This window comes from Piliocolobus tephrosceles, chromosome 1 (assembly GCF_002776525.5).
Source record: "Piliocolobus tephrosceles isolate RC106 chromosome 1, ASM277652v3, whole genome shotgun sequence".
NCBI classification, from domain to species: Eukaryota; Metazoa; Chordata; class Mammalia; order Primates; family Cercopithecidae; genus Piliocolobus; species Piliocolobus tephrosceles.
Genome location: NC_045434.1, coordinates 175579569 through 175607293, shown reverse-complemented (window position 1 = coordinate 175607293; position 27725 = coordinate 175579569). Strand labels below are relative to the sequence as shown.

Genomic DNA, 27725 nt, shown 5'->3' with positions numbered 1-27725 from the left:
ATCTTAGAGAGTCTTTTGGGGGTCACACACCAAGTGAGATTCAGCAAAATACCTCTCTGCTCCCTCTCTTCCCCTGCAAAATTAGTGCCAAAATGTAAGACATGTCTGCTACTTCTTACCTGACCAGAGGCAAAGTCAAAATGGGAGAATGAATGTGGGTTGAAGAAATGAGAGTGCAAGATGGGGATCCATACCATATTGTGAGTGTGGGAAAAATAGCAGTAACAAACGTGATGTGGGGTCACAGTGGACCACATATCAAGCATGACCTAGTAGTGATTGTTTCAAACCATGGCAAATATTTTTTGGGTAAACGAAGATCTTGAGAGGACATCACTAATCTATGGTTACTGCCATGGCAGATGTAGAAGAGGACCAAGGTAACGTGAATATCATATCTGTTGGGAGGGACATGGGTTCTGGGCAATAGAGTGAAGATTCAAGTCAAGATGTGATGGACTTCGAACTCCTGACTTCAGGTGATCCGCCCGCTTCGTGCTAGGATTACAGGCATGAGCCACCACACCTAGCCTGTAAGGTCTTTTTTGTTTTTTTGGAGACTGAGCCTTGCTCTGTCCCCCAGGTTGGAGTGCAGTGGTGCAATCTTGGCTCACTGCAAACTCCACCTCCTGGGTTCACACCATTCTCCTGCCTCAGCCTCCTGAGTAGCTGGGACTACAGGTGCCCGCCACCATGCCTGGCTAGTTTTCTGTATTTTTAGTAGAGATGGGGCTTCACCATGTTAGCCAGGATCGTCTTGATCTCCTGACCTCGTGATCCGCCCGCCTCAGCCTCCCAAAGTGCTGGGATTACAGGCGTGAGCCACTACGCCCAACCAGGTCTTTTTTAATGTTAAGGTTTGGCAAGGCAAAACAAGAATTTGAAAGTGCCAGCCTAGTACTTAATTGTTTTGCTCCAAAAGTTTGTTCATCATCATCTCTCAGTTCTTTCTGCTTACAAACCCTGGACCTGATTGCCTTCTCTGTTCGCCCCTTGGCTTGGTTTTCCACATGTAGCCTCTGCAATAAGAGCAAGCAAAATGACCACTGTCTTGGGCTGGGACATAACCACAATGTGTTTGCCAGACCTGGATCTCACTTTGCAAGCGATATTTGTAGACTCGGGTGGTCTGAGTTTAGTGGTCACTCAAACGGAGTTTATTCAGCATCCACAGAGTACCTTATCCCTCTCTACCAGGTTTCGTGTTGGACACTTGGAATATAATATCCAGTAAAATATGATCCCAGTCTCCAAGGGCTATTCAGTCTGGTGGGGAAGCTAGCCTTGTAGGGGGGCCATGTGGAAGGGAATAGGTCTCAGGGAAGGCTTCTCATAGAGATACTACAGTGAAGCTTTGAATTAACTTAAGGAGGAATAGGCATTTGAAGCAGGCAAATGTATTTGAAAAGAGCAGAACAGAGGTAAGAAGAGCACAATGTGTTTAGGGAACTGCAAGTCATCCAGAATGGCTGGAGCCAAAGGAATGGGTAGGAGAGGCACAAAATGAGCCTGGAGAAGACACCATGCACTGGATCCTGAAGCTCCTGTGAGCTGATCTAAAAGGACTTTGTCCTGTGAGCTGTTCCCCTCTGGGGAACCTGTCACGATTCATAAGTGGTTTGAACTAATTTTTCTTGTAGATATTCCAGTTCCTAAAGCCTGAAGACCTCAGAAGTAGCCCTGTTCAAGTGAATGTGAAGAATGAGCCTGCTCAGTGGACATTACAAATGATCCTATTAAGTGTGGAGCATGGGCAGTCATCTATTCCTGGGTTGGCTCCTGATGCAGACAACAACCTTGAGGTCATCTCTTCCCTTTCTGTGCTCCAACTCTCCCTTTTAGCAGAAGAAGGATAAAGATGTTGTTATCAATCTGTCACATCAGAAGACTTGACAAGACCAAAGTTCTCCAAAAGAAGTCCTCCCTAGTTAGAACATGATGTCTTGCAAAATTGTCTGGAGGAATCAGAGGTATATAATGCATGCATTTTGTTCTTTAGTTACCAGCAAGAAAATTGGAAGACATGTTTCTCAGGGCTGGTTCCAGAGCCAATCATGACTTATTTATTTATTTTTTTTGAGAAAGGGTCTCACTCTGTCACCCAGGCTGAAGTGCAGTGGCACAGTCTGGGCTCACTGCAACCTCCACCTCCCAGGTTCAAGTGATTCTTGTACCTCAGCCTGAGTAGCTGGGATTACAGGTGTGTGCCACCATGCCCAGATAATGTTTGTATTTTTAGTAGAGATGGGGTTTCGTTACGTTGACCAGGCTGGTCTCTAACTCCTGGTCTCAAGCGATCCGCCCACCTTGGCCTCCCAAAGTGTTGGGATTACAGGTGTGAGCCACTGTGCCTGGCTGGTTGCTTTCTTTTCTGAGCTGGAGTTGGGGCAGGAGGGTACAAGGAGAGAGCAGCACATGTCACCGACCAGCAGGTTCCTGCCAACCTCATAGGGTTGGTAGGATTGAGATAATCCATGTAAGGACTTAGCACAGTGCCTGGTATACGGTCAGCCCTTAGTAAATGTTAGTGGTTATTGGTTTGTTTTTTTTTTTTTAGTGGTTATTGTTAATGTGTATACAGTCAAGTGTTGCTTAACAGTGGGGACTACATTGAGAAATGTATCATTAAGTGATTTGGTTGTTGTGCAAACATCATAGGATGTATTTACACAAACCTAGATGGTATATAGCCTATTGCTCCTAGGCTGCAAACCTGTAGGGCATATTACTGTGCTGAATACTGTGGGCAACTGTAATATAATGGTAAATACTTATCTATACATATCTAAACATAGAAAAGGTACAGTAAAAATACAGCATAAGATAAAAAATGATACTGCTGTATAAGACACTTACAGTGAATGGAGCCTGCAGGACTGGAAGTTGTTCTGGGTGAGTTAGTGAGTGAGTTTTGAGTGAATGTGAAGACTGAGGAGGACATTACTGTACACTACAGTAGGCTTTATAAACACTGTACACAAATTTATAAAAATATTTTTCTTTCTTCAATAACCTTAGCTTACTATAACTTTTTAACTTTATAAACCTTTTAATTTTTAAAACTTTTTGACTATTTTATAATTACACTTAGCTTAAAACAAACACACTGCATAGCTATATGAAATATTTTCTATCTTTATTCTATAAGCTTTTTTCTATTAAAAAAATTTATTTTTCACTTTTTAAATGTTTTGGTTAAAAGCTAAGACAAAAACATGTACATTAGCCTAGGCCTACACAGGGTCAGGATCATCAACATTACTGACTTCCATCTCTACATCTTGTCCCACTGGAAGGTATTCAGGGGCAGTAACACACATGGAGCTGTCCTCTCCTATAAGAACAATGCCTTCTTCTGGAATAACTCCTGAGAGACCTGCCTGAGGCTGTTTTGCAATTGACTTAGTACTTTTTATATGTAGAAAGAGCACACTCTAAATGATAAAGTGTAGTAAATACATAAACCAGTAATAATCATTTACTACTGTCAAGCATTATGTACTGTACATAATTTTATGCACTATGCCTTTTTATTTTTTGAGATAGGGTCTTGCTCTGTCGTCCAGGCTGGAGTGCAGTAGTGTGACCCCAGCTCACTGTAGCCTCAACCTCCCGGGCTCAAGTGAACCTCCCACCTTAGCCTCCTGAGTAGCTGGGACTACAGGTGTGCACCACGACGCTCAGTTAATTTTTAAATTTTTTTGTAGAAACGAGGTCTCGCTATGCTGTCCAGGCTGTATGTGACTGCAGCTTGGGAGGCCAGCACCGAACCCAGAGTACCTCTTGTCTCTTGCAAGAAACACATGGCCTTTGAGATTTTAACACTGTCTACCCGTTATTCCCCATGAAGCCATAAGTGCTTCTTGGGCGGGTACCAGAGACTGGCAAGCTTTGCATCCTCCATAGCATGTGGAAGAGTTCCTTAAATCTCTTTGCCCCTTCTGAGATGGCATCGATCAATATGTCTTGTATTGTAATCATTCATGTCAGGTCATGCCGCTGAACTGTGGGCTCCTAAAGGGTAGACACTGAATCTTTGTATCTGTCCAGAAACAAGCATTCTTAGCTTGGCTCTGCTCCAGGGTGTTAACACTTGCTGTTCTCTTTACCTGGTTCTCTTTCCCCAGCTCATCTATCAGCTGCCACTGCTGCAGAGATGCCTCTCCTGACCATTAAGTCATTGCCTCCACTCCATAGTCTATAATATTATTTTTTAATTTTCATAACACTACCAGTATGTGAAATAATTTTATTGGTTTACTTGTCTTCTTTACAAGAATATAAACTACATGAGAACAGGGGCCTTATTTGCCATGTTCATTGCTATATTATCCAGTTTTTAATAACAGTGCTTGGCAAATAGATGCTCAGTAAGTGTGAATGAATGCTGACTCAATGCCAAATCAAATGACTAGGAAGTGGGCATTAGTACTTCTTCTCCAAGACTGAACAAAAGGTCAGTATGGAGAGTGCAAAACCAAATATGTGGCTCCAGCTTCTAAACTGGTTGGAGAAGAAAGAAGTACCAGTATGAACATCCAAGAACTAGATAAAGCAAACTATAATCAGGTGTTGGTGTGAGGCACTGAATCAGAGGCAAGAGAGAGAAACAGGCAGTGGCTAAAACAGAGCTTGAGAGCAGGAAACATACCTACTCATCTTTCTGTGTCCAGCACTTAACATAGTGGCTGCAGAATAGATGCTCTGTGAGCAACTGTTAAGTTGTACTGTGTAATGGTCCACCGAGGTGATGCTAGTGGATTGTGAGGTACAGAGACTGTGTATAACTTGGTATCTTGGTTTGCAAATATTCCTACTCAACAAATTCTCAACCTATGTGTATTAAGAGATTCTTTTAAATCTAGAGTATTTACATGTAGGTACATACACAAGACAATGTTTTGGTTGAAATCCATATTACCTATTTATTCAACAAAAAACTGAGTATCTTCTATGGTCCAGGCCATGTCCTTGGCACTGGGAACAGAGATAAATCCTGGCCCTCAAGGAGCTCACAGTCTAGTGGGGGAAAAAAGACACAAGAATAAATAAATATAATGTATTTGGAGTTTGCAAAGGGGGCTACTATGGGAGACAAAGAACAGAGGAACCTAAATATCCTATAGTTAGCATCCACAGGAGAGAAAGACCTGCCAATGTACATTTTTGTAAAGAATAAATAAGGCAATGGTTCTCAAAGTGTGGCTGGCTAATTACCTACATCAGAATCATCTGGAGCACATATTAACAAGTAGATTCCCAGTGCCTTCTGCACAGATTCTTGATTTTGTGTGTGTGTGTGTGTGTGGGGTGGGGGGTGTACAGTTGATGCCTGAGAATCTGCAGTTGAAAAGCATTCAAACTTTAAACTGCATCTTAAAGTTTCAGAACTGATGAGATAAAGTTTGTTCTTTTAACTGGAATAAGGAATGATCTACACATCTGAAATGCTAACTTGTGTTAGTCTTTAATGAGGGGCAGGGGAAGCAGAGAAAAGGATGGTAGTTGATATTTTCTACTGTAGTGAAGTTAGTTTAATTCTCACAATAATCCTATGAGGTAGATATTATTATCCCTATTTTAGATGGAAACCCCCCCCAGAATTAGATAGTTTAAGCGATTTGTTCAATAGTAGAGAGCTAATGAATAATAACACTAACATATGAACCCAGATTCACTTAACTCTAAAGCCTGTCCACTTTCTATAACACCATGCTAGCACCAGGGGACAAATTTACTGATTAAATGGTACAATTTTCTTTGAGTTCTTTGCTGGATCTTTCTATGTAAATAAATATAAAGAACAGCTACATGGTACTTTAGTCAGGCCAACATAATTATCCATGGACACATCCTACTTGGCAGTTAGGGACTGAGGGCAAATCCAGGAGGAATGATTAAAACGAGTAGCCATTTCTTACTCCTTTTTCCATCATTTCCTCACCCGCTGGTGGAGGTGTAACAATATATTATATATGGCTAATAACTGGGTCCATCTGGAAAGACAAGCAAACATAACTGGATACCCATAAAAACGACCCCATCTGATGTCAAAAATTCTTGGGACCCAAAACATTCAGAAGGTCAGAAGGCATTTAATTAAAATGGCAGGGCAGATAAGACTCAAGTTTCTCAAAAGATAAACTGCTAGGACCAGAAGCAGGTCCAGAATTTGCATTAGTTAACAGCTCAACCTTTAGAGAAATAGTGAAAGGATAGCAGTTTCCCCAGTTTAAAAAAAATACTGTCGCTCTCAACACATAGACTCAAAGGTGCAACAAAATAGACACAGCTCAGAGAACAGTGGGAGGTCTATCCTATTTTAAGAGCTTAGGGACAGGCTCCACCTATAAAAATTCTTCTGGAAGGAAGAAAACACACACACACAAACTGCAAATACTGCTTAAATTCCCACTCAACACATTCAGTGTCATACAACCAGATCTTAGGCAGGAACAGCAGAGTGGAGCACGTTAGATCAATAAAGAAATGTCAAGCCAGGCATGGTGGCTCACAACTGTAATCCCAGCACTTGGGGAGAGCAAGGTGGTGGATCACTTGAGGCCAGAAGTTCGAGACCAGCCTGGCCAACATAGTGAAACCCTGTCTCTACAACAATACAAAAATAAGCCAGGCATGGTGGCATGCGCCTGTAATCCTAGCTCCTCGGGAGGCTGAGGCAGGAGAATCGCTTGAACCAGAGAGGTAGAGGTTGCAGCGAGCTGAGATTGTGCCACTGTACTCTAGCCTGGGCAAGACAGAGTGAGACTTCATCTCAGGAAAAAAAGAAAGAGAAAGAAATGCCATAGTAAAGGCAGCTGACAACGATACTGGGGGCCTTGGGTTCAGAAGGCTGGTGTGTAACCACCATTCTTTCCTCTCACTGAGCTTGGAGCCACAACAGTGACATTACAGACAAAAGATGGGTTTCCCGCTCTGGAGAACAACTTTCTTATTTCTGGTATTCCAAGGAATTGTTCAGTCCCGAGATGAGTTTTGATAAAATCAGCCCATAGCCCTGATACTATGGACAGTACATAACTTAGATTTCATTATTTTGTATAACAAACATTGTAAGCCAAACTTTAAAAAAAATTATTGCTATATTTTCCCCACATCCATTCTGGGAACATTTACTTTCACCCACTTTTTTGTATCATGTTTAGAGTTGTTTTTAAAAAAATCATGCAAACCTGGATTAATCTTCTCCTTACAAAAGCATTTTATTTACACTGCACTGATTTATTCCTTCAAACACATATCTTCTAACAGGTGGAGTCAGAGAAGCGGGTGCCACAAACTATGGTTTAATAGTATGCAGACCCTGTACCGTTTATCTAACTATACCTCAAATTTGCTGATACCCCAAGCCAGCTACACTAAAGGCATCTCTGAGGGGCATCATCTAGATGAAGTCTTTATCCTGATGGGAATATCTGGTTATTCTACAGTTGAAACAGGATGTTTGGCTTATGCTTTTGTCCAGATGACCAGTGCATGGGAAGCATTAAAGCCCCTATCTAACTACAGCAGGTCTTCAAGCTTATTATCCTGTCATGAGTTCATAAAAATGACAAACTCATCATTTGGGAGCTATGAGGTCAAAGTGGCCAGAATGCAACTGCACTGTTACACTGTGCAAAATCAAGTCAACTGTCTTGTAGGTCCTTGTCTGTCTCTTGTTATAACCTCGAACACTTAAAAAAGGAAACCTCAAGTATGCTGAGATAATTATCAGAATGTTTAGGTACCTTCGTTCCCGAACATCAATTAATAGGGCTCATCTCCACGACTGCTTGTGATAAGCACACAGGGCAACTCATTACCAATTGCTCATTATAAATGCTGAGCTCTTGAGTTCCTGAGGAGGGGGTGGGCTCTAGACTATCGAGGGCTGAGTCTACTAGGTGAAGGGCCAACCTGTACAGTTCTAAGTCTTATTTTGGTTCTGGGAACATTTCAGTTCTGCTCCAAGCCCGCTTTGCTCCAATTCAGCGATGACAGACATATATTTGAACTCATTTGGTCTGAGGTTAAAGGTCTCCACTAACCCGTAGGTCTCTTTCCGATCAGTAGCATAGAAGAGCTGAACTTGGTTGGCGATGCACTGTGCCTCAGCAACATTCTGTAAGGTAAAAAGAATAATGAGATCCTTTCTTGCACAGGGTCACAAAGCTCTTGTCTGAGTTGTGTGGTGGGTGGGGGCCCTCGCCCAGGAGTCACCACTTCCAGAAAGTTTCCCTAACTTCTTGACGTCCCTAGTCTTGGTTAGGTGCCCCTTCTCTGTGTACCAAATCATCCTGTGCTTACCACTATCATAGTATTTATCACACTGTATTGTATTTTTCCTTTTCTTTTTTTGTCTATTTTCCCTAGTACAAACTCCTCAAAGACATAGACTGGTTTGTTTTATATCTCTGCAGAGTGACATTTGGTGAATGTTTACTGAATAAACTAATGTGCATGTTCACATTATTTCTCTTCATCCAGTTCCTTAATAACTGTTAAATATATCTCAAGGGGGAAATAAGAGAGCAATAGTTACCCAGCTCTAAGAACCAGTTTGTGAGTGAGAACTGAGTTCTTGACTAACCAGATATACACTTGAATAAAACCTGTTATGATACTACCTTGGTCAGAAAAGTACTCCCAGAGCCAGCTGTGATAGTTTTAAAATTTGCCCACAAATTTTATGATACTCCTCCCTTTGATGGAACCTAACTTCCCTTTCCTTGAGTGAGGGCTATACTCAATGATTTCCCTCTAACAAGTAGACTATGACAAAATGGCTGGGGGCATTGGTGTGAGCCTGTAGTCCCAGCTACTTAAGAGGCTGAGTTGGAGGATTGCTTGAGCCTGTCTGGGTAATGTAGTGAGTCCCTCTCTCTTAAAAAAAAAAAGGACTTTGAAAAAATGAAAAATGATGGACAATGAATTCTGCTATCAAGCCATAAAGGTTGTAACTTCTCTCTTGCTAATTTTCTTGCTCTGGGAAAAGTCAGTTGCCATGTAGTGAGGACACTCAGGCAGCCCTATGGAGAAACATGATGAAAACATGAGGCCTCTGCCAAGAGCCATATGAGTGGGGCTGGATGTGGATGCTCAGGCCCAATCAGCCTTCAGATGACTGTACCCCTAGATAACACCTTGACAGCAACCTTGTGAGACTCTGAGCCAGAACCACTCAGCTAAGCTGCTACTATAGAAACTGTGAGGTAATAAATGTTTCTTCTTTTAAGCCACTAGGTTTTGTAGTAATTTGTTATGCAGCCATTTATAATTAATACATCAGCAACGGCCCAGGGAAGAGAAGGGGCCACCTTCTTTAAAGCTCAGTAGCAAAGAAATGGTGAGCAGGCCACTCTACATGACAGAGGCAGAGAAATTAGCCAGATGTGGTAGCACGAGCCTATAGTCCTAGCTACTCAGGAGGCTGAGGCAAGAGGATCGCTTGAGCCTAGGAGTTTGAGGCTGCACTGAGCTATGGTCATGCCAGTACACTCTAGCCTGGGTAACAGAGCAAGACTCTATCTCTAAAAAAAAATTAAATAAAAATAAAAATTAAAAAATGATAGAGATGGGGGTTAGAACATAGGCTACACTCTCAAACTTTGCAAATGAGTCACCTCAGACATCTCTTACTTTTGCTATACATTCTGCAGTTCTAGTTGGTCAGAGGTACTTGTCCATTATCACTGTGCTCATATGGCCAAAATTAAACCTCAAAAGGTCATGGAAAATTCCCACTAAAAACTTACTGCCAAAAGTATGCTATGTCTAGCTAGAGAATGATGAAGACGGGTTTATAAATAACATAGGCTGTGCTCCACCTCTGTTCCCTCTGTGGGACTTTCAGGACATTTCTCATGAGCAGGCACTAATCTCTGAGACTGCATCTTCAATCAAAAACCTTTTCCCAAAAAGCTGGCTACTTCAAATTAATAGAATTTCAGAGCTAGAAGGGACCTCAGAGATCACCCAGTTCTCATTTAATAGGCTAGGAAACCAAGGTGGATGAAGTTCAGGGATGGCTCAAGGTCAAGTGGCCAGCCAAGGTCACAGCCAGGACTAGACCTCTAGACTCCCTGGTTGGTATTCCCCCCAATTCATCCTGCTGTTTCTGGTAGGGCAAGATAATTAAGATTGATTAAGGCCAATAACTACTTCATCTATTTTACCTTTCTTAAATTCACACATGCCTCAAGAGCAAATCATTTCTAAAGCAAGTGCACTGCTATAATCTGAGGATACCACCACTCTCTCAGTCCCTGGGCTACAGGGCCTCTGACATCAACTTTTATCTGAAGCTTGGGGTAGTGAAGGCAGGAGTAAGTTCAGCTGTGTTCACCTAGAACACTGGTGTTCAAACTATTCTGTAGAGTCCTCGGGGCTCTGTGGAGGTGCCTCAGGTCCCTTCACCTCTGTTTTAGCTGTCATATCCTGGGGTTTTACATAGTCAGATTTTGTTTGGATAAAGGGGTCTTCCTACTACTTTAAAAAGAAGTTTGGGCTGAGCGTGGTGGCTCACGCCTATAATCCCAGCACTTTGGGAAGCCAAGGCAGGCGGATCACGAGGTCAGGAGATTGAGACCATCTTGGCTAACGTGGTGAAACCCTGTCTCTATGAAAAATACAAAAACAAAATTAGCTGGGCGTGGTGGTGGGCGCATGTAGTCCCAGCTACTCGGGAGGCTAAGGCAGCATGAACCCAGGAGGCGGAGCTTGCAGTGAGCTGAGATCTAGCCACTGCACTCCAGCCTGGATGAAAGAGCGAGACTCCATCTCGAAAAAAAAAGAAGTTTGAAGACCACTAGTACAGTAAGTAGGAAGGTAAGACACAAGGAGAGATGTCTATCTCTCATGGAGGGTTATAGAAAGGCAATCCCCACCAGCCCTTATTCTCCCCCTGCCTTTTATTCTCTTGGCTCTCAACATGAAGCAACAGTCTCCTCCTTTTCCAAGACCCAATAAGATAAATATACTAACTCCCTGTGCTGCTCAATAAAGAGGTATTTTAACAAACTTGATTCCTCCCTTTCAATTTTCATATCTACAATCAACGCACCAAGTCCTGCCTATTTTATTCCCTACATATTCCTGGGGGTCATTCTCTTTCCTCCATCTCTACTACCACTGCTGTAGTTCAAGTTTTCACCGCTTCTTGTGCAGACTATTGCAACTGACTTCTAAATTATCATACTGACTAGACTTGAAACTACAGAATGTTTAGGAAGCAAATAATTAAGGTTAATAATTAATAGGCTAGGTCTTAAAATCCAACTCTTTATGGGTTCTTCTCTGTTCAAACCCTTTAATGACTCTTTTCATGCCCTCAGGGTAAAGCCAAATCTCTAAACACAAACCACCAAACCTTATATACACACACATACATACACACACAAGTGATACCAAACTCTTTACAATACTCCAAGTCATTTTACGTCTCTTAGTGTTTACTTATGCTATTCCCTCTGTCTGAAACATTTCTCCCCTTCTTTATCAGGCTAAACTCCTGCTGTTTGCAGGTTCAGTCCAGTGTCATCCCCAGGAAATATTACTCCCTTTGGCCCAGGGATACCGCCCCACTCTCTATCCCTAGAACCTTCTGCATGTCTATCCTAGCACTTACTGCATTTCAATGAAATCATCCATTGACATAGATGTGGAGCCAAATAAAGCTAGGTTTTTAAATATTCCATTAGTTTTTAACATTAAAGTTAGTTAGTTTGGAAGAAATCTCTAGTCTCCATGTATTTCGATTCATTTGACGTTAATGCTTTACCACAGTTGGAAATACTATGCCTAAAGTGCACAGTTCATGTGTGGGTATACAGGGGATCATATATTCATGTTATACTTCCAAGTTTCTCTTCTCTAAGTCATGTACAACAAGTTCTAACATGTCTAGTTCTATACTACATTGGAACCTCACGGTCAAGTTGATTTATACAAGGCAAATATGTATTGTCTTATATGTTGTCAAATGTTAAAAGGCCAGGAAGCAAATTTTAACAATGATGAGAACTGTGCAGCAGTTTGAGACCACCAGAGTGAGGTGGTAAAAATGGCAAACAGCAGAATGGGCCTCCTCTGACCTCTAGGATCCACTTTTAATATGATTAGATGCTGTGCTCTGCCGAAGACCAGAAAATATAGTACAGTCTCTATATTGTCACTCACTCGCATGGTCAAATTATTTCCTATCTTTCCAGCTCACTTCCAACTGCCACAACCCATTAGGACTCATAATTCTTACTGTCTCTAACCTCCCTTATATTTTCACTTTCCTCATTATCCAGCTTCCATTCCATGGTCAATAATCATTTCTTTGCATTCACCTTTAACTTCCTTCAGACCATTTATGTAAATAAATGAACATGGCTGTGTTCTAATAAAACTTGAAATACTATTTTTCTTTAATAATAGCTTTTATTATTAAACAATTTCTGTATTTCTTTAAGAATAAAGAGATTTTGGCCCGGCGTGGTGGCTCACGCCTGTAATCCCAGCACTTTTGAAGGCTGAGGTGGGTGGATTACCTGAGGTCAGGAGATCGAGACCAGCTTGGCCAACATGGTGAAACCCTGTCTCTACTAAAAATACAAAAATTAGGCGGGCGTGGTGGCACACGCCTGTAATCTCAGCTACTCAGGAGGCTGAGGCAGGAAAACTGCTTGAGCCTGGGAGGTGGAGGTTGCAGTGAGCCGAGATTGTGCCACTGCACTCCAGCCTGGTCAAAAAAAAAAAGTTTCCCCCTAATCATTTAAAGAGGCAAAAAACACTCTTAACTCGTGGGCGTTATAACAACAAGCAGTGGGCTGGATTTGGCCCATAGGCTGTATAGTTTGCTGAATAGCTTCAAGAATAACAGGGAAGTAGAAGCCTCATTGTATCCTAGGTTTCTGGGTCATTGCTATTGTGAGATATCAGCTGAATGATATCACTTCTTTCTCCCTATGCAGTTGGTAAGAGAAAGAGAAAAAATAAGTAGGTGCTGTAATGAAGACTGTTAGGGGGAAGTGTCCACTGTTTGGGGACATTCTGAACTTAACCTCTGCCAGATAAATGTGGCTGAAATGAGCAAGGACTAGATAAACAATGTATAGTAATCACAACACTGCTCCTGGCACCTGGATGTGCAGAGAGAACACAGTGGGCATCATTAGCTATGAGCATATGGTCAATGCTCTATCTCAGTGATTCTCGTCTAGGAATGGGAAAAGGAGGAAAGAAAAACACTATAAATGATGAATGTTATACAAATGAACAGTATGAAAGAAGATAAAATATTGAGAGCTATCCTAGGCTTCCATACAACTCTTCCCTATAATTAAGAAGCTGTAATTTACTTGTCTACAATCCCTTATCTGAAACCTTTAGGGCCTGATGTGTCTTAGATTCAGAATTATTGAATTTTAGAAAGATAATAGGTATAGATACTGTATAACTGTATATTATGTGACTCCCCATATTCAAACACATTAATATTTCCCTAGTAAAATGCATAATACACCACACCAAATGGGATTAGTTATATAAGTAGTTTCACATCAGTTTAAAGATTCAGTTACCAAATGAGTTCAAGTTTTGTGATCAAATGAGAACAAAAACATTTTGTGATCAAATGAGAACAAAAACATTTTCTCAGAGCCCATGGGTTTCAGAATTGTGAATAAATGATTGAGGATCTGTACTAACTTCAGATTGGAAGATCTTCAGCAAGACAACTTTACTGTCAACTTCAAAATAAGTAAGAAAAAATGTATATGTAGCTCTCTGAAATTCTCTCTCATGAGCTTTGGCAGAATAGTAATACCTTCAGTGCCACGAGGTAAATCCAAAGAGTTTTACAAATTAATTCTTACCAGAAATGTGGAATCCATTTCTGCAGTCATCAGCACTATGCCCTTTTTTTCCTTAAGTTCAGGATAGTGATATAAAATCAGCTGGCTGGCTGCAGCTTCCCCTCGGGTCTGCAAGGTGGAACACTTATCAAGGCACAATAAGGTACCATCACAACAAACTGCAATTTCAAAGCAATAGACAGTCTAGAGGAAATTCTGGCTCTTAACAGCCCCTTGGGTGGCTAGTGAGTTGGAGGACTGGTATGTGGTGGTAAGGTCAGCCTGCAAAGGCACAGTGAAACTGACAGTTTGCACAGTGTTATTTGTGTCTTCAACTGGAAAAGGTTTGGCTTTTTTCCCAGAAAATGTTTACAGTAGGCAGTGAATCTGTCATTGTGACCATACATTTAAAAACAAAATGGCACAAGCAGCTACCAAATCAAGCTCTAAAGAAAGCAATGTGCTTGTGTAATTGCCACTTTTATGGACTAGTGCATTTCACAGCTGAAATCTACTCCCCTTGGCTGGCTCTGAAGACTCAGCTCTTTTAAGCTGTAGCAGTAGCTGGAGAGTTTGCACATGAGCCAGATTTGTAATGTGCAGTTCTAAAATATAATCTGGGTTGGGGGGTGAAGGGGAGAAGGATGGAAACACCATAATTTTATGAAGAATGATCAGGGCAGTAGTGGTTATTAAATCTCAAGTCTAGACTAGGTAGAGAGGATGGGTTCAAAGCTAAAGCCCCTGTATAGCACAGGAGGAAACAATTACATTCAAAAGAAGATTCCTGGACTTTATCTCTAAAATTTCAGTGAGTCTTTTTAATTATAAATATCTAACTATCACTAGGGTACTTGTAATAGTTCAGCATCTCATTTTTCTTGAACATACTTCTAATGTTACACCGATCATTTTGGTCATCATCCTAATATTATATTAATCACTTTTATTGTAATTATGTTTCTGGCTCTTTCTCCTATACCTAAATATTAGCTCCATGAAGGCGGGAACCTTGTCTCATAGATCTCCAAGTCTTAGCACAGTTCCCAACACAGTCCCATAATGATTAAGTTCACAGAGTTTGGAGTCAGATAATCTGGGCTCAAACCTGGCTCTATCACTTATTAGACAGTGTGAACTAACTTCTCTGAGGCCGTGTTCTTCTACGTAATTAGAAATAATAACGGTAAGTATCACATGGCGTATTTGTGAGGATTAAAGGACATAATGTATATAAAACATGTGGCACATAGTAAGTACATCAAATGTCGGTTATTAAAGTATGTGCTCAATAAAAGGTTGTTAGATGTATTACAAAATAGCAAAGTAAAAAGCTGCTCCTTCATTCTATTTTGCATTCTTTACCCCAACTTCAAAGCAAATATAACTCATGCTTGTTTTTTGCCACATTTGGCCTCAAAATATAGAATGCCAATCCTAGTTATGATTTAAAATATTGACTTTTATTTTAAAAGTTTTAAATGTTTTGAATCTAACATTTAAATCTAATTAGAGTTAATATTGTTTTGTTGGAAATAAAACAAAGAAAAAAGGAAGAAAGCAAACAAAATAACATTTATTAAACAGAAACTATTCACCTGGCATGTTGGAAGGTGTTGACTTAGTTAATAAAACACATTTAAGACTTGGAGCTTTCCTCAAGGGGCTTCTAGCTTGGGTTAAAAATATAACCATCATAACTCAGGCATGTTTGTTAAATGAGACACATGCAGTATGTGCAACTAGAGGTCTGGGGAAGAGACAAAAGAGAACCAGAAGTAGTCAGAGAAGGTGTTTTGGAGTCTTTTCCAATTTCTAGGTATTGAGGAGGGCCTAGAAAACTAGTCCAACACAAAAAATATGACAATTCAAGTGTGCCACAATAATAAATGCTGGGAGTAAGTAGATATTCTGTGTCCTTGAGCCTCAGCAAGGGTTTCTAGTCCCACCAAGGGATAGTCCTCTTTCCTCTAGAGGAAGGGCACAAGCCACCTACCTGAATATTTATAAGTGCAGTGAAGTGGAGTTCAGTACCTGTCCATTGTCCTACAAAGAACTCATAACCTTCCCTTCTTGGCAGAGCACACAGAAACTGAAAAACAGATATACAAGGAGACGGATGAATAAATGAAATCATTTGCTCTATATCCAACCACCTATAACATTCATTTCATTTCCTCCATATTTGGTTTTTAAAACATTGTTTAATTTTTTTGAGACAGGTTCTTGCTCTGTTGTCCAGGCTGCAGTGCAGGCATGATCATAGCTCATTGCAGTCTTGACCTGCTGGGCTCAGGTGATCTTCCCACTCAGCCTCCCAAGTAGCTGGAACTACAGGTGTGCACCACTAAGCCCGACTACATTTTTTTTTTTTTTTTTTTTTTGGGGTAGAGATGGGGTTTTGCCATGTTGCCTAAGCTGGTCTTGAACTCCTGGGCTCAAGCAATCCGCCTCCCTCAGCCTCTCAAAGTGATGGGATTATAGGCGTGAGCCACTTGCTCCCAGCCTAAGACATTTTTTTAAAATTAAGAAATTCGTATGAGGCAATAAACACTCATGTACTTATCAATCCACCTAAGAAAGCATCAGAAATACAATTGAGGTTCCCTCTGCATTCCCTTCTAATCCCATCCGAGTTAACATCCATCCTGCATTTGGTGTCTATCCTTCTTTTTCATATTTTAACACTTTAAATGTATATGTATATAACTGTAAGTAAGAAGTAGTAGTTTACAGGCTGGGCATGGTGGCTCACACCTGTAATTCTGGCACTTTTGAAGGCCAAGGTGGGAGGATCACTTGAGCTCAGGAGTTTGAGGCCAACCTGGGCAATATAGTGAGACCCCGTCTCTACAAAAAAATAAAAAGATTGCCGGGTGTGGTGGCATGCGCCTGTTGTCCCAGCTACTCGGGAGGCTGAGGCAGGAGGACCGCTTGAACCCAGGAGTTTGAGACCAGCCTCGGCAACACAGTGAGACCCTGTCTTTAGAAATTTTTTTTTAAAGTAGTAGTTTATATGTTTAAAAACTTAAATCTTATCAAAGTGTATGTATCCTTTTGTAACTTTTTTACTTCACATTATGCTTCTGAGATTTATCCATGTTGATATCTATAACTCTTAATTCATAAATATCTCACTGTTGTATGGAATTCTACTGTAGAAATGTATCACTATTTATCCTTCTCTTGATGGGTGTTTCAATTTCCAAACTTTCTAATGCTGCTGAATTAGCTCTTGTTCCAATTGCTGTAATTACTTCACATTCTATTAGATGAGGTTGATATTGGAGCATGGCTCCAGACTAAACACCAAAAAATAAGTTTTACACTCAAGATGTTTAGAATTGGGGATGAGTAGCAGAGAAAAGAATGGTGCCAGAACAAAACAAAAGTAGAAAGCAGCCCAATACACATTAGTCACAAATTATCTTCTTATTGCCAACCACTCAGGCTCCAATTTTTATTACTAGATGAGATAAACTTAGTGCCTACCTGACAGATGATCCCTTGCTAGGGAAAATACTTTTTTAGAGCTTTATTGAGGTACACTTGAAATACAACAAATTGCACATATTTAAAGTATACATTTGATGAGTTTGACATATGTGTATTGTGAAACCATAATCAAAATCAACATAATGAACATAGTTATTACTTCCAAGTTTTCTTTGCCCTTTGTAGTTCATACTTCCCTATCCCTCACTGTCCCTAAGCAACCACTGATTTGCTTTCTGCCACTATGGGTTAGTGTGCATTTGTAGAATTTTGTAAAAATGGAACCACAGAATAAGTACTTTTTTGGTTTGGTTACTTTCACTAAGCATGATTGTTTCATGATCTATCCATGTGTGGGAACAAGAGTGACTTTATTTTAAATGCTAGTCCAACATGTGACTTCTGATTAACCCCAAGTCCAGGAATGCCTCCCAAATGTCTAGTTGATGTATCACTCTTTATGTAGAACCATCTATTCACTGTAAGTTTCTTCCAAAACAATCCTTGATGCTGTTGCAGAAATAATAGGTGGTGATGACTGTATCCACCTACACGTTCCTTCCAGAGCATGTATACTTCCCCAAGATATAAGATATATTGGGTCTATCTGGTTGTGGTGTGGAGATCTACCTGTCTTGCAGCCACTCAATACCACACTTCTGTCTGTAAGTTCCCCCAGTAAATCAACCTGTACCCACAAATTGGATTTGTCTGCCTCCTTTGGTTTCTCAGCTCCTTCAGCATTTGGGGGTCGTTTTGCACATATGGCCCCTTTGCAAAATACCATGTTGTCGAATGTATCAATAGTTCATTCCTTTTTACTGCTGAATATTATTCCATTATGTATACACACACACACACATACACATGCACATATTCTCTCTTTCCACAATTCCTGTGCACTAGTGATAGACATTTGAATTGTTTCTAGCATTGGTTGTTACAAATAAAGCTGCTTGAACATTTGTGCACAAGTCATTCTATGGACATATTCTTTGAGTTCTCGGGAAAATATCTAGAAATGGAATGGCTAGTTAGTATGGCAGGTATATGCTTAATTTTTAAAGAAACCACCAAACTATTTTCTAAAGTGGTTGCAATATGACCAGCAGTATAGGAGAGTTCCAGGTGTGCCACATTCTTACCAACACTTGCTATGATCAGTTTTTGAAATTTTAGTCATTCTAATGGTATCTCACTGTGGTTGTAATTTGGATTCCCATTATGACTAATGCTATCAAGTATATTTTCAGGTGCTTATCTGCCATTCTTTGATAAAATGTTCAAATCTTTTGTCCATTTGTCTGTCCTCTTATTATTGAGTTATAAGAGTTTCTGATATAACTTGTGCTGCTTATGCCTTTTGGCTATTGTGACTAATGTTGCTATGAATGTAGAAGCTATTTGGGTATGCAAATAGAATGCTTTAATTTTGATGGAATCTAATTTATTTATTACTATTTTTTTGAGACCAAGTCTCACTCTGTCACCCAGCCTGGAGTGCAGTGGTGTGATCTTGGCTCACTGCAGTCTCTACCTCCCAGGTTCAAGCGATTCTCATGCCTCAGCTTCTGGAGTAGCTGAGATTACAGGCACACACCACCACGCCTAGCTAATTTTTGTATTTTTAGTAGAGATGGGGTTTCACCATATTGGTCAGGCTGGTCTTGAACTTCTGACCTCAAGTGATGCACCCACCTTAGCCTCCCAAAGTGCTGGGGTTACAAGGGTGAGCCACCACACCTGGCCTATTTTTATTGTTTTGAGACATGGCCTTGCTCTGTCATCCAGTCTGGGCTCACTATAACCTCCACCTCCAGGGCTCAAGTGATCCTTCCACCTCAGCCTCTTGAGCAGCTGGGATGACAGGTGCTTGAAATTTTTTTTTTGTAGAGACAAGGTTTTACTATATTGCCCAAGGTGATTTTTTTCTTTTATAGTTTGTGCTTTTTGTAATGTACTTATGACATCTTTGTCAAACCCAAGGTAATTTAGATTTCTTCTTTTTATTTTCCTCTAAAACTTACATTTATGGGCCAGGTGCGGTGACTCATGCCTGTAATTTTAGCATTTTGGGAGGCTGAGGCAGGCAGATCAATTGAGGTCACGAGCTTTGAGACCAGCCTGGCCAACATGGTGAAACCCTGTCTCTACTAAAAATATAAAAATTAGCTGGGTGTGGTGGTGGGCTCATGTAACTTCAGCTACTTAGGAGGCTGAGGCTCAAGAATTGCTTGAACCTGGGAGGCAGAGACTGCAGTGAGCAGGGATCATGCCACTGCACTATAGCCTGGGCAACAGAAGAAGACTCTGACTCAAAAAAAAAAAAAAATCGTCTCTACTAAAAATAGAAAAATTAGCCCAGTATGGTGGCTAATCCCAGCTACTTGGGAGGCTGAGGCAGGAGAATAACTTGAACCTGGGAGGTGGAGGTTGCAGTGAGCTGAGATCATACCACATCGCACCCTGGGTGACAAAGGAAGTGCCAAAAAAAAACAGTTACATTTACTTCTATGATCTACTTAAAAAAAAAAAAAGTTACATTTACTTCTATGATCTACTTTAATTTTTGTATATACTGTGAGGTAAAAGTAGAGGTTCTTTTTGTGTGTGTGCACGATCTTCAATTGTTTTAGCAGCATTTGTTGAAAAGATTATCCTTTCTCTAATTTATTGACACCTTTGTTGAAAAACAACTAACCACATACGTTTGTCTATTTCAGGACTCTACTCTGTTCCATTGATCTACATGTCTATCTTTGTGCCAATATCATACTGTTTTAATTACTGTATCTTTGTAATAAGTCTTGAAATCAGGAAATGTAAGTCCTCAAGCTTTGTTCTTTTTCAAAATTGTTTTAGCTATCTCAGGTCCTTTAAATATCCAAGTAAAAATTTAAAACCAGCTCATCAATTTCTTAAATGCCTAGTGGGGTTTTGAATAGTATTGTATTTCATCTAGAGACCAATTAGGAGAGAAGTGACACCTTAACAATACCAAAGGCTAGGCACAGTGGCTCACACCTGTAATCCCAGCACTTTGGGAGGCTGAGGCAGGAGGATTGCTTGAGCTGAGGAATTTGAGACAAGCCTTGGCAACATAAGTGAGATCTTGTCTCTACTAAACATAAAAAAAAATTAGCTGAGCATGGGGGTGCATGTTTGTAATCCCAGCAGTTTAGAAGGCTGAGGTGGGGGTATTGCTCGAGCCCAAGAGATTGAGGCTGCAGTAAGCTATGATCACACCACTGCACTCCAGCCTGGGCAACAATGTAACATCTTGTCTCAAAAAACAAAACAAAACAAAATTTAACAAGCTGAGCCATCCAATCCATGAATATGGTATATATCATTTCCACTTACTTAGGTATCTCTGTTTTCAGCAATGTTTCCAAAAATGTTTTGAAAACCCGAGAAATCATTACTGATACCAAGTTAGCTGGTCCATCCCACCTACTCCTTTTCCCTTAGGCCTTCTGACAGCTCAGTATTTCAGCTACAACCTCTTAATTCCTTTTAGGCACATATTACCAGGATAGCATAGCCAAAACGGTGAAGAAAACTGCCAATAAAACTGGCATCTCAGCCCAGTTTGAACAGCTATTATGAAAAAAAGAGACAACCTGTAATCCCAGCACTTTGGGAGTCTGAGTTGGGAGGGTCATTTGAGGCCAGGAGTTGAAGGCCATCCTGGGCAACACGGTAAGACCTCATCTCTAAATGAAAAAAAAAAAAAAAAAAAAAAAAAAAAAAAAAAAAAAAAAAAAAAAGCTGGTGAAGATGTGGAGAAAAAGGAACTTTTATATACTGTTGGTGGAACGTAAATTAGTATAGCCATTATGGAAAACATTATAAAGATTCCTCAAAAAAACTAAAAAAACTATAAAGATTCCTCAAAAAAACTAAAAAGAGAATTACCACATGATCCATCATTCCCACTACTGGATATATATCCAAAGGAAAGGAAATCAGTATGTTGAAGAGATATCTGCACTCCCATGTTTACTACAGCACTATTCACAATAGCCAAATATGGAATCAACCTAACTGTCTATCAACAAATGAAAGGATAAAGAAAATGTGGTGTCTATACACAATGGGATACTATTTAGCCATACACAAAAAAACAAATTCTGTCATTTGTGACAACATGGATAAGCTTGAAGAACATTACATTAAGTGAAATAAGCCAGGCACAGAAAGACAAATACCACATGTTCTCATTCGTATGCTGGAAGCTAAAACAAAAAACAAAAAAAACTAATCTCACAGAAGTAGAGAGTAGAACAGTGGTTACTAGAGGAGGGAATAGCCAAAGGTTGGTTAAGGGATACAAAAGTACAGCTAGATGGGAGAAATATGTTCTAGTGTTCTATGGTGCTATAGAGTACTATAATTAACAACAGTTTATTGTATATTTTCAAGTAGCTAGAGAATGGATTCTGAATGTTACCAATACAATGAAATGATAAATGTTTGAGGTGACAGATGTGCTAACTATTCTGATTTGATCATTACACACTGCACACATATATTGAAATACCATACTGTGCCCCATAAATATGTATAATTATGTCCATTAAAAATAATAATAAAAGCAAAAAAAAAAAGTTGAAAAGATTAAGGTCTCAGATGTCTTCCAAAATGCACTTGTACTGATAGATTAAGATCTACATCAGAAAGGGCTGATGTGGTAGGGAGCTAAAAAGCCAGAGGCTTACTGGGCCAAACCCACATGATTTCATAAGGCTGAAAATGTAACTTATTAGTACAATCAACATGTGAGCGTCTTTATTAAGTAAACAGAGCACTAAAACATGTGCGACAGTATGGAATATGATGTGATAGGTCGGAAAATACTTGTTTGGCAACACCGATAAGTAACCCTTACATGATCACCAGAAACTTACTGTTGGACAGGACTGAGCCCGGTTCCAGATCAAATCAAACTTTTCTGCCTGCAGGTTGGAAAAGAATACAGTTAACCTACACAAAAAAACACAAAAGGCCACAATCATATGTAAATTCATCAAGACTGAATTCTAGAATTATAATACAACTAAAACAGTCTTTTAAGTTTCATTATTTTCAAATCACTCTTATGACAGAAAGACAGGAAAAACCAGATGTCTGTTTTGCTGTTCACTGTCAGAATTATGTGTAAAGACTAGGTGCACCAATGCTCCAGGGAACTTTAACAAGTATCAGAGACATCAAGTCACCAAGTCAGTTTGAGGGAGAGCTGAGAAGGCCTGTTCAAACAATGAGTCAGTATCAGAGATCTAAAACATCACGAAAGAGAAGACTCTTCTTCTGGCTGTTGAATTCATGTAGGATAAGGGTATACATATATGAGAGATTAAGAAAAAAGATAGTGATACCATCATAACTACCAAAAGGCCTGGCTTTATCCTCCATCTATATGTTTTCCTCCTTAATCTTACATTTACTCATGTAACCTCTGTATACATTTGTGTGCTTGATAGAAACTTAACCTAAGCCCCCACCCCTCCTTCAGGGAAAAGCAATTAAAGAACTAGCTGATAATCTATTACTTCAAATGCTTTATTACAGTGGAGGCCAGCAAAACATTAAACCGGAAAAGCCAGCAGCATCCCTTCTCTGTCACAGACCTTAATGGTCAAGCAGTAGATGGTGACCATCTCTAAGAATAATTTCAAGAAGAGAAAGACCAAGAAAATGCCACTTGCTAAGGGGAATATTCGCCAGAGAAAGACTAGGAAGAGGCTCCAACTCAGCTCAGGCATAGGTTGCTTATTGGCAAGAAGGGAAAAAAGCTATGCTACAGGCCCTGTCTTAAATTCCAACAGCTTGGTTGGAAAACATCAGTAAGAAAAAAAAGACATCTGGAAATTACTCAGCAACATGAACTTATAGCACGCTCCCTTGTCAGAGACTTGACTCAGAGACATTTCTAAAGTAGAAAGAAGGAAAACAAGAGCCATAAATATACCATATGGAGCTTCCAATCTCTGGTGCTCAGGGCATAATAAAAACTCTCAGGGCTGTAAAATGCAGCTTCTCAAGAGGCAATAAACATAGGAAAAGTAAAGGCAACTGCCTGCTAAGGTTAGAGAAGTGACTCTCATGTTGTAACACTTTCATTTCCCCCTTCAAACTACTTACAGGAATAACTGCGTAGACTGTATCTTTTGCTGCAAAATATTGCTGCCAAATCTGTACAGAAAAGAGAGGGGTGTCTGTGATATGTGGGTAATCTTTTCAACATGTGCCAAGAAATGGTGACAGCTTTCATTGTTCAGAGGAATAAGCTATTTGATAACAGAGAGGAAAAACCCAATGTAATGCTTTCACTACTAGCACATTACAAAAAAGATTTAATACAACCCACTCTTACAGATGATTAAACTGTAACTCTTAATAACAAATTCCTGACAGAGAAACTGATTCTATGACTTTAAAAATCATTCCTCTTAATAAGTTGTGTGTGATAGACAACTTCTTTTTTTTCACATTTTTATTTCCTCCCCAAACCCACACTTCCCCAGCCAACTGTGAGCCTTCCCAGAGAGTCAGGACTGGGGCCCAGGGTTCAGTCAGGCAGACCTGGATGTGAGTCTCAGCTCCAGTCATTTACTAGCTATACTACCTTGGGCAAATTACTGAAAACTCCCTAAATAACATCAATAAAATAGCAATAATAACCTCACAGAATTGTCGCGACTAGCTGAAATAATGTAGGTCTGTGCTTAGCTCAGCACTTGTCACAGAATAAACATGACAAATAATGTTAGCTTTTGTCAGATATTGTATTAGTCCATTCTCACACTGCTAATAAAGATACACCCGAGATTAGGCAATTTATTTATTTATTTATTTATTTATTATCATTTTTATTATTACACTTTAAGTTCTAGGGCACATGTGCACAATGTGCAGGTTTGTTACATAGGTATACATGTGCCATGGTGGCTTGCTGAACCCATCAACTTGTCATTTACATTAGGTATTTCTCCCAGTGCTATCCCTCCCCCAACCCCCCACCCCCCGACAGGCCCCAGTGAGTGATGTTCCCCACTCTGTGTCCATGTGTTTTCATTGTTCTCATTATGAGTGAGAGCATGTGGTGTTTGGTTTTCTGTCCTTGTGATAGTTTGCTGAGAATAATGGTTTCCAGTTTCATCCACGTCCCTGCAAAGCACATGAACTCATCCTTTTTTATGGTTGCATAGTATTCCATGGTGTAAATGTGCCACATTTTCTTAATCCAGAGACTGGGTAATTAATAATGGAAAGAGGTTTAATTGACTCACGTTCTACAAGGCTGGGAAGGCCTCAAGAATCTTACAATCATGGCAGAAGGAGAAGCAAACGCGTCCTTCACATGGTGACAGGAAGAAGGAGCAAAAGGGGGAAAAGCCCTCTATAAAATCATCAGATCTCATGAGAACTCACTATCATGGGAACAGCATGGAGGTAACTGCCCCTATGATTCAATTACCTCCCACTGAGTCCCTCCCACGACATGTGGGGATTATGGAACTACAATTCAAGATGAGATTTGGGTGGGGACACAGCAAAACCATGTTAGATATTATTGGCATGTTACAGGCAGCTCTTAAAATCCTGCTTCCAGAAAGTCTTCTACATGTGGAAGAGATAAAGTCTGTTGGATCTATGGTATGAACCAATCAGAAGTCCTACCTCTGCTTGGCACTAAAGAACAAGGAAGGTACAGTTGACCTTCATGATGCAAATACCAAAAAGTAGGGAATAAAAAAAATTATATAATAAAATTAGAAAATTAGAAAATAGGGAAAAGGAAAAAATGCCCATAGTCCTACCACCCTAACAAAGACCACTGTTATTTTCTGTCTTTCCAGTATGTCTTAAGAATTTTTCTTTTATAGTATACATAGATGTAGCATATATGCAATATTGTGTCTTTTTCTTATTTACCATTAACATCATATAGATGCTCCGTGTTCTTACTTTTTACTACCATTTTTTTTTGCCTTCCCATGCCTTTTTACATGTTATTGGCTGTGACTAGAAAGCCTTTCTTTCCTACCTCTGACCTCCCAAATTCTTCCTGTCCTCTGAAGCTGAGCCTATATGCTTCTTCTTCCATGTAGTCTCCCTTGATATTACAGTCAGAAGTTTTCCCGTGAGTTGCTTTTCTATTTTATTTATTTCCTCCCCCTTGCTTTCATATTTTATACCTCTCTTAAGATGTCTAGGATATGCTACTTCATAATAAGATCATTTGCATCTGGATCTATTTCCTTCACTAGTTTGCAAGCCCCCTGTAGGCAGGTATCTGCTGTGTTGTCACCAATGCCTTGCAACCCAAAAAGTACTAAAAAATGTTGGTTGAATGACAGATGATTGCGACATAATAAGAAACATGTAATATAAAAGAGGCACTTAACCCAGGGCAGGTAAAAGTGCCAGAGGAAGGGACACTTGAACTGTATCCTGAAGAATGATAAGGAGTTAGTAGGGAAATAAGGATGCTGGGAAGATATCAGGTAGGGCAGGAGGAGATAAGAGACACATTTGAAGCAGAGAATGACAACACTAACAAAGGCATAGAAGTAGAGGAGGGTATCATAACCAAGGTGACACCACAGTGAGCTAGTGTTGAAGAATGGGTCAACTTCCTTTAGAGTTGGTCTACTTTTGTCAACTTTTCTGTTAAAATATGGGGCCCCAGTTAAAGATACTAATCAAAGTGTTATCCATCTAATCCACACAGAGCACAAAAGGACTATTAACTCCTAGGACCTATGGAAACTACTTTCAATGTGGCATAAGGTTGCTTTACCTTTTCTTTTTTTGCATGTCAAAACACTGTCTTCTCATTTTAAGGACAGCATATTCTGATTATTTATTTATTTTTTGAAACAGAGTCTTACTCTGTCGCCCAGGCTGGAGTGCAATGGTGCAATCTCGGCTCACTGCAAGCTCCGCCTCCCGGTTCATGCCATTCTCCTGCCTCAGCCTCCTGAGTAACTGGGACTACAGGCGCCTGCCACCATGCCCGGCTAATTTTCTGTAGAGACGGGGTTTCACTGTGTTAGCCAGGATGGTCTCAATCTCCTGACCTCATGATCCACCCGCCTCGGCCTCCAAAAGTGCTGGGATTACAGGCGTGAGCCACTGTGCCCAGCCCATATTCTGATTACTTTTATTTAATTTTCCCCTAAAGTGTCCATGTTCCTTTGGCACTTCTTTCCAAAGGCACAGCCTGAGTTCTCCCTGACACTTTGCATATGCCTCTATTAACAGAAAGAACCCTGTGCTGATCTGATCCATTTTATGGAGGCTAAAACTCCTTGGGGATGAGGATTCTCTCATTTATCTCTGTATCTGGCACAAAGTCTGACATTTAATTGGTATGCATTAAATGTGTGCTAAAATAAATGATACAGCATCCAAAGGAAACCCATGGTAACTAGCACAACTTCCAGTTGTGGGAATATGATGCAGAGTCAAAAAGACATGGGTTTGAGTCTCAGCTCTACCACTGACTAAGTTACATAATCTCTTTAAGTCACAGTTTCCTCAATTGTAAACTGGGAATAATGGCACCCACTTCACGGGGTGGTTAAAAGAATTTAATGAAATAATGCATATGAAGCATTAGGCATTGTACCTGAGAGAGTATGCTGATTTTATTATTATTTTGATCCTTTCAATCTACCTAATATATAATTCATGGAACTATAAGGAATGCTGGAAAAAAATAGCTTATTAGAGAGAAGAGAATCACAGGTATAAAAATATAAATGACCAAACAGGCAGGATAGCTCATGAGTGCTCTGAAGGAAAGTGTTCAGGAAGCTTCCTGCAGAAAGTCCTGTGATAATGGAGAGCTATGAATGCCAAGAAAAGGAATACAAGAAGTCATTGAACATTTGTGACCAGGTTCCTAATATATTTTTTCCCATTTATTTAAAAACATAAATATAGCACTTACTCTGTGCCAGGGACTGTTCTAAGTGATAAAAAATGTTAACTCACTTAATTATCCAAATAACTCAAGAGGTAAGTACTATTATTTGCCCCACTTTAAACAGGGAAACTAGGGCCCAGATCAGTTAACTTGTCCAAGTCCTATAGCTAGTAAGTGGCAGAGCTAGGACTTAAAACCAGCAGCTTGGTTCTAGAGTCTGTATTTTTAAACCAATACACTATACTTCTCCATAATGAAAGAAGAAGTTTCAGAGGACTCAGTTGATGAGCATATTATGGGTGGAGTGGAAAAAATAGGAGCAGGGAAACCTATTTGGAAAGGTAGTGCAGTGATCCAGGTATAAAGTACTGATGAGGGTTACAGGAGATGTGGATTATAGGAAGGAAAAAGAAAGTAGAAATACGGCCGGGCGCGGTGGCTCAAGC

General features: G+C 40.1%; 1 protein-coding gene across 2 annotated transcripts in view; it reads right to left on the bottom strand.

Moving 5' to 3' along the window:
* Window positions 1–4903: 4903 nt before the first annotated feature.
* Window positions 4904–27725, bottom strand: part of ATPAF1 (ATP synthase mitochondrial F1 complex assembly factor 1) — a 32946-nt gene continuing 10124 nt past the window's right edge. The window contains exons 5-9 of one of the 2 annotated variants that reach the window (XM_023221531.3): window positions 23487–23537; window positions 22250–22297; window positions 15841–15936; window positions 13866–13973; window positions 4904–8125 (exon numbers count right to left, since the gene is read on the bottom strand). In XM_023221531.3, coding sequence (XP_023077299.1) covers window positions 7931–8125; window positions 13866–13973; window positions 15841–15936; window positions 22250–22297; window positions 23487–23537 — 498 coding nt within the window. In that variant the 3' untranslated portion in view covers window positions 4904–7930. The remainder of the gene's footprint in view (window positions 8126–13865; window positions 13974–15840; window positions 15937–22249; window positions 22298–23486; window positions 23538–27725) is intronic. The other variant, XM_023221532.1, reaches the window with a different exon arrangement.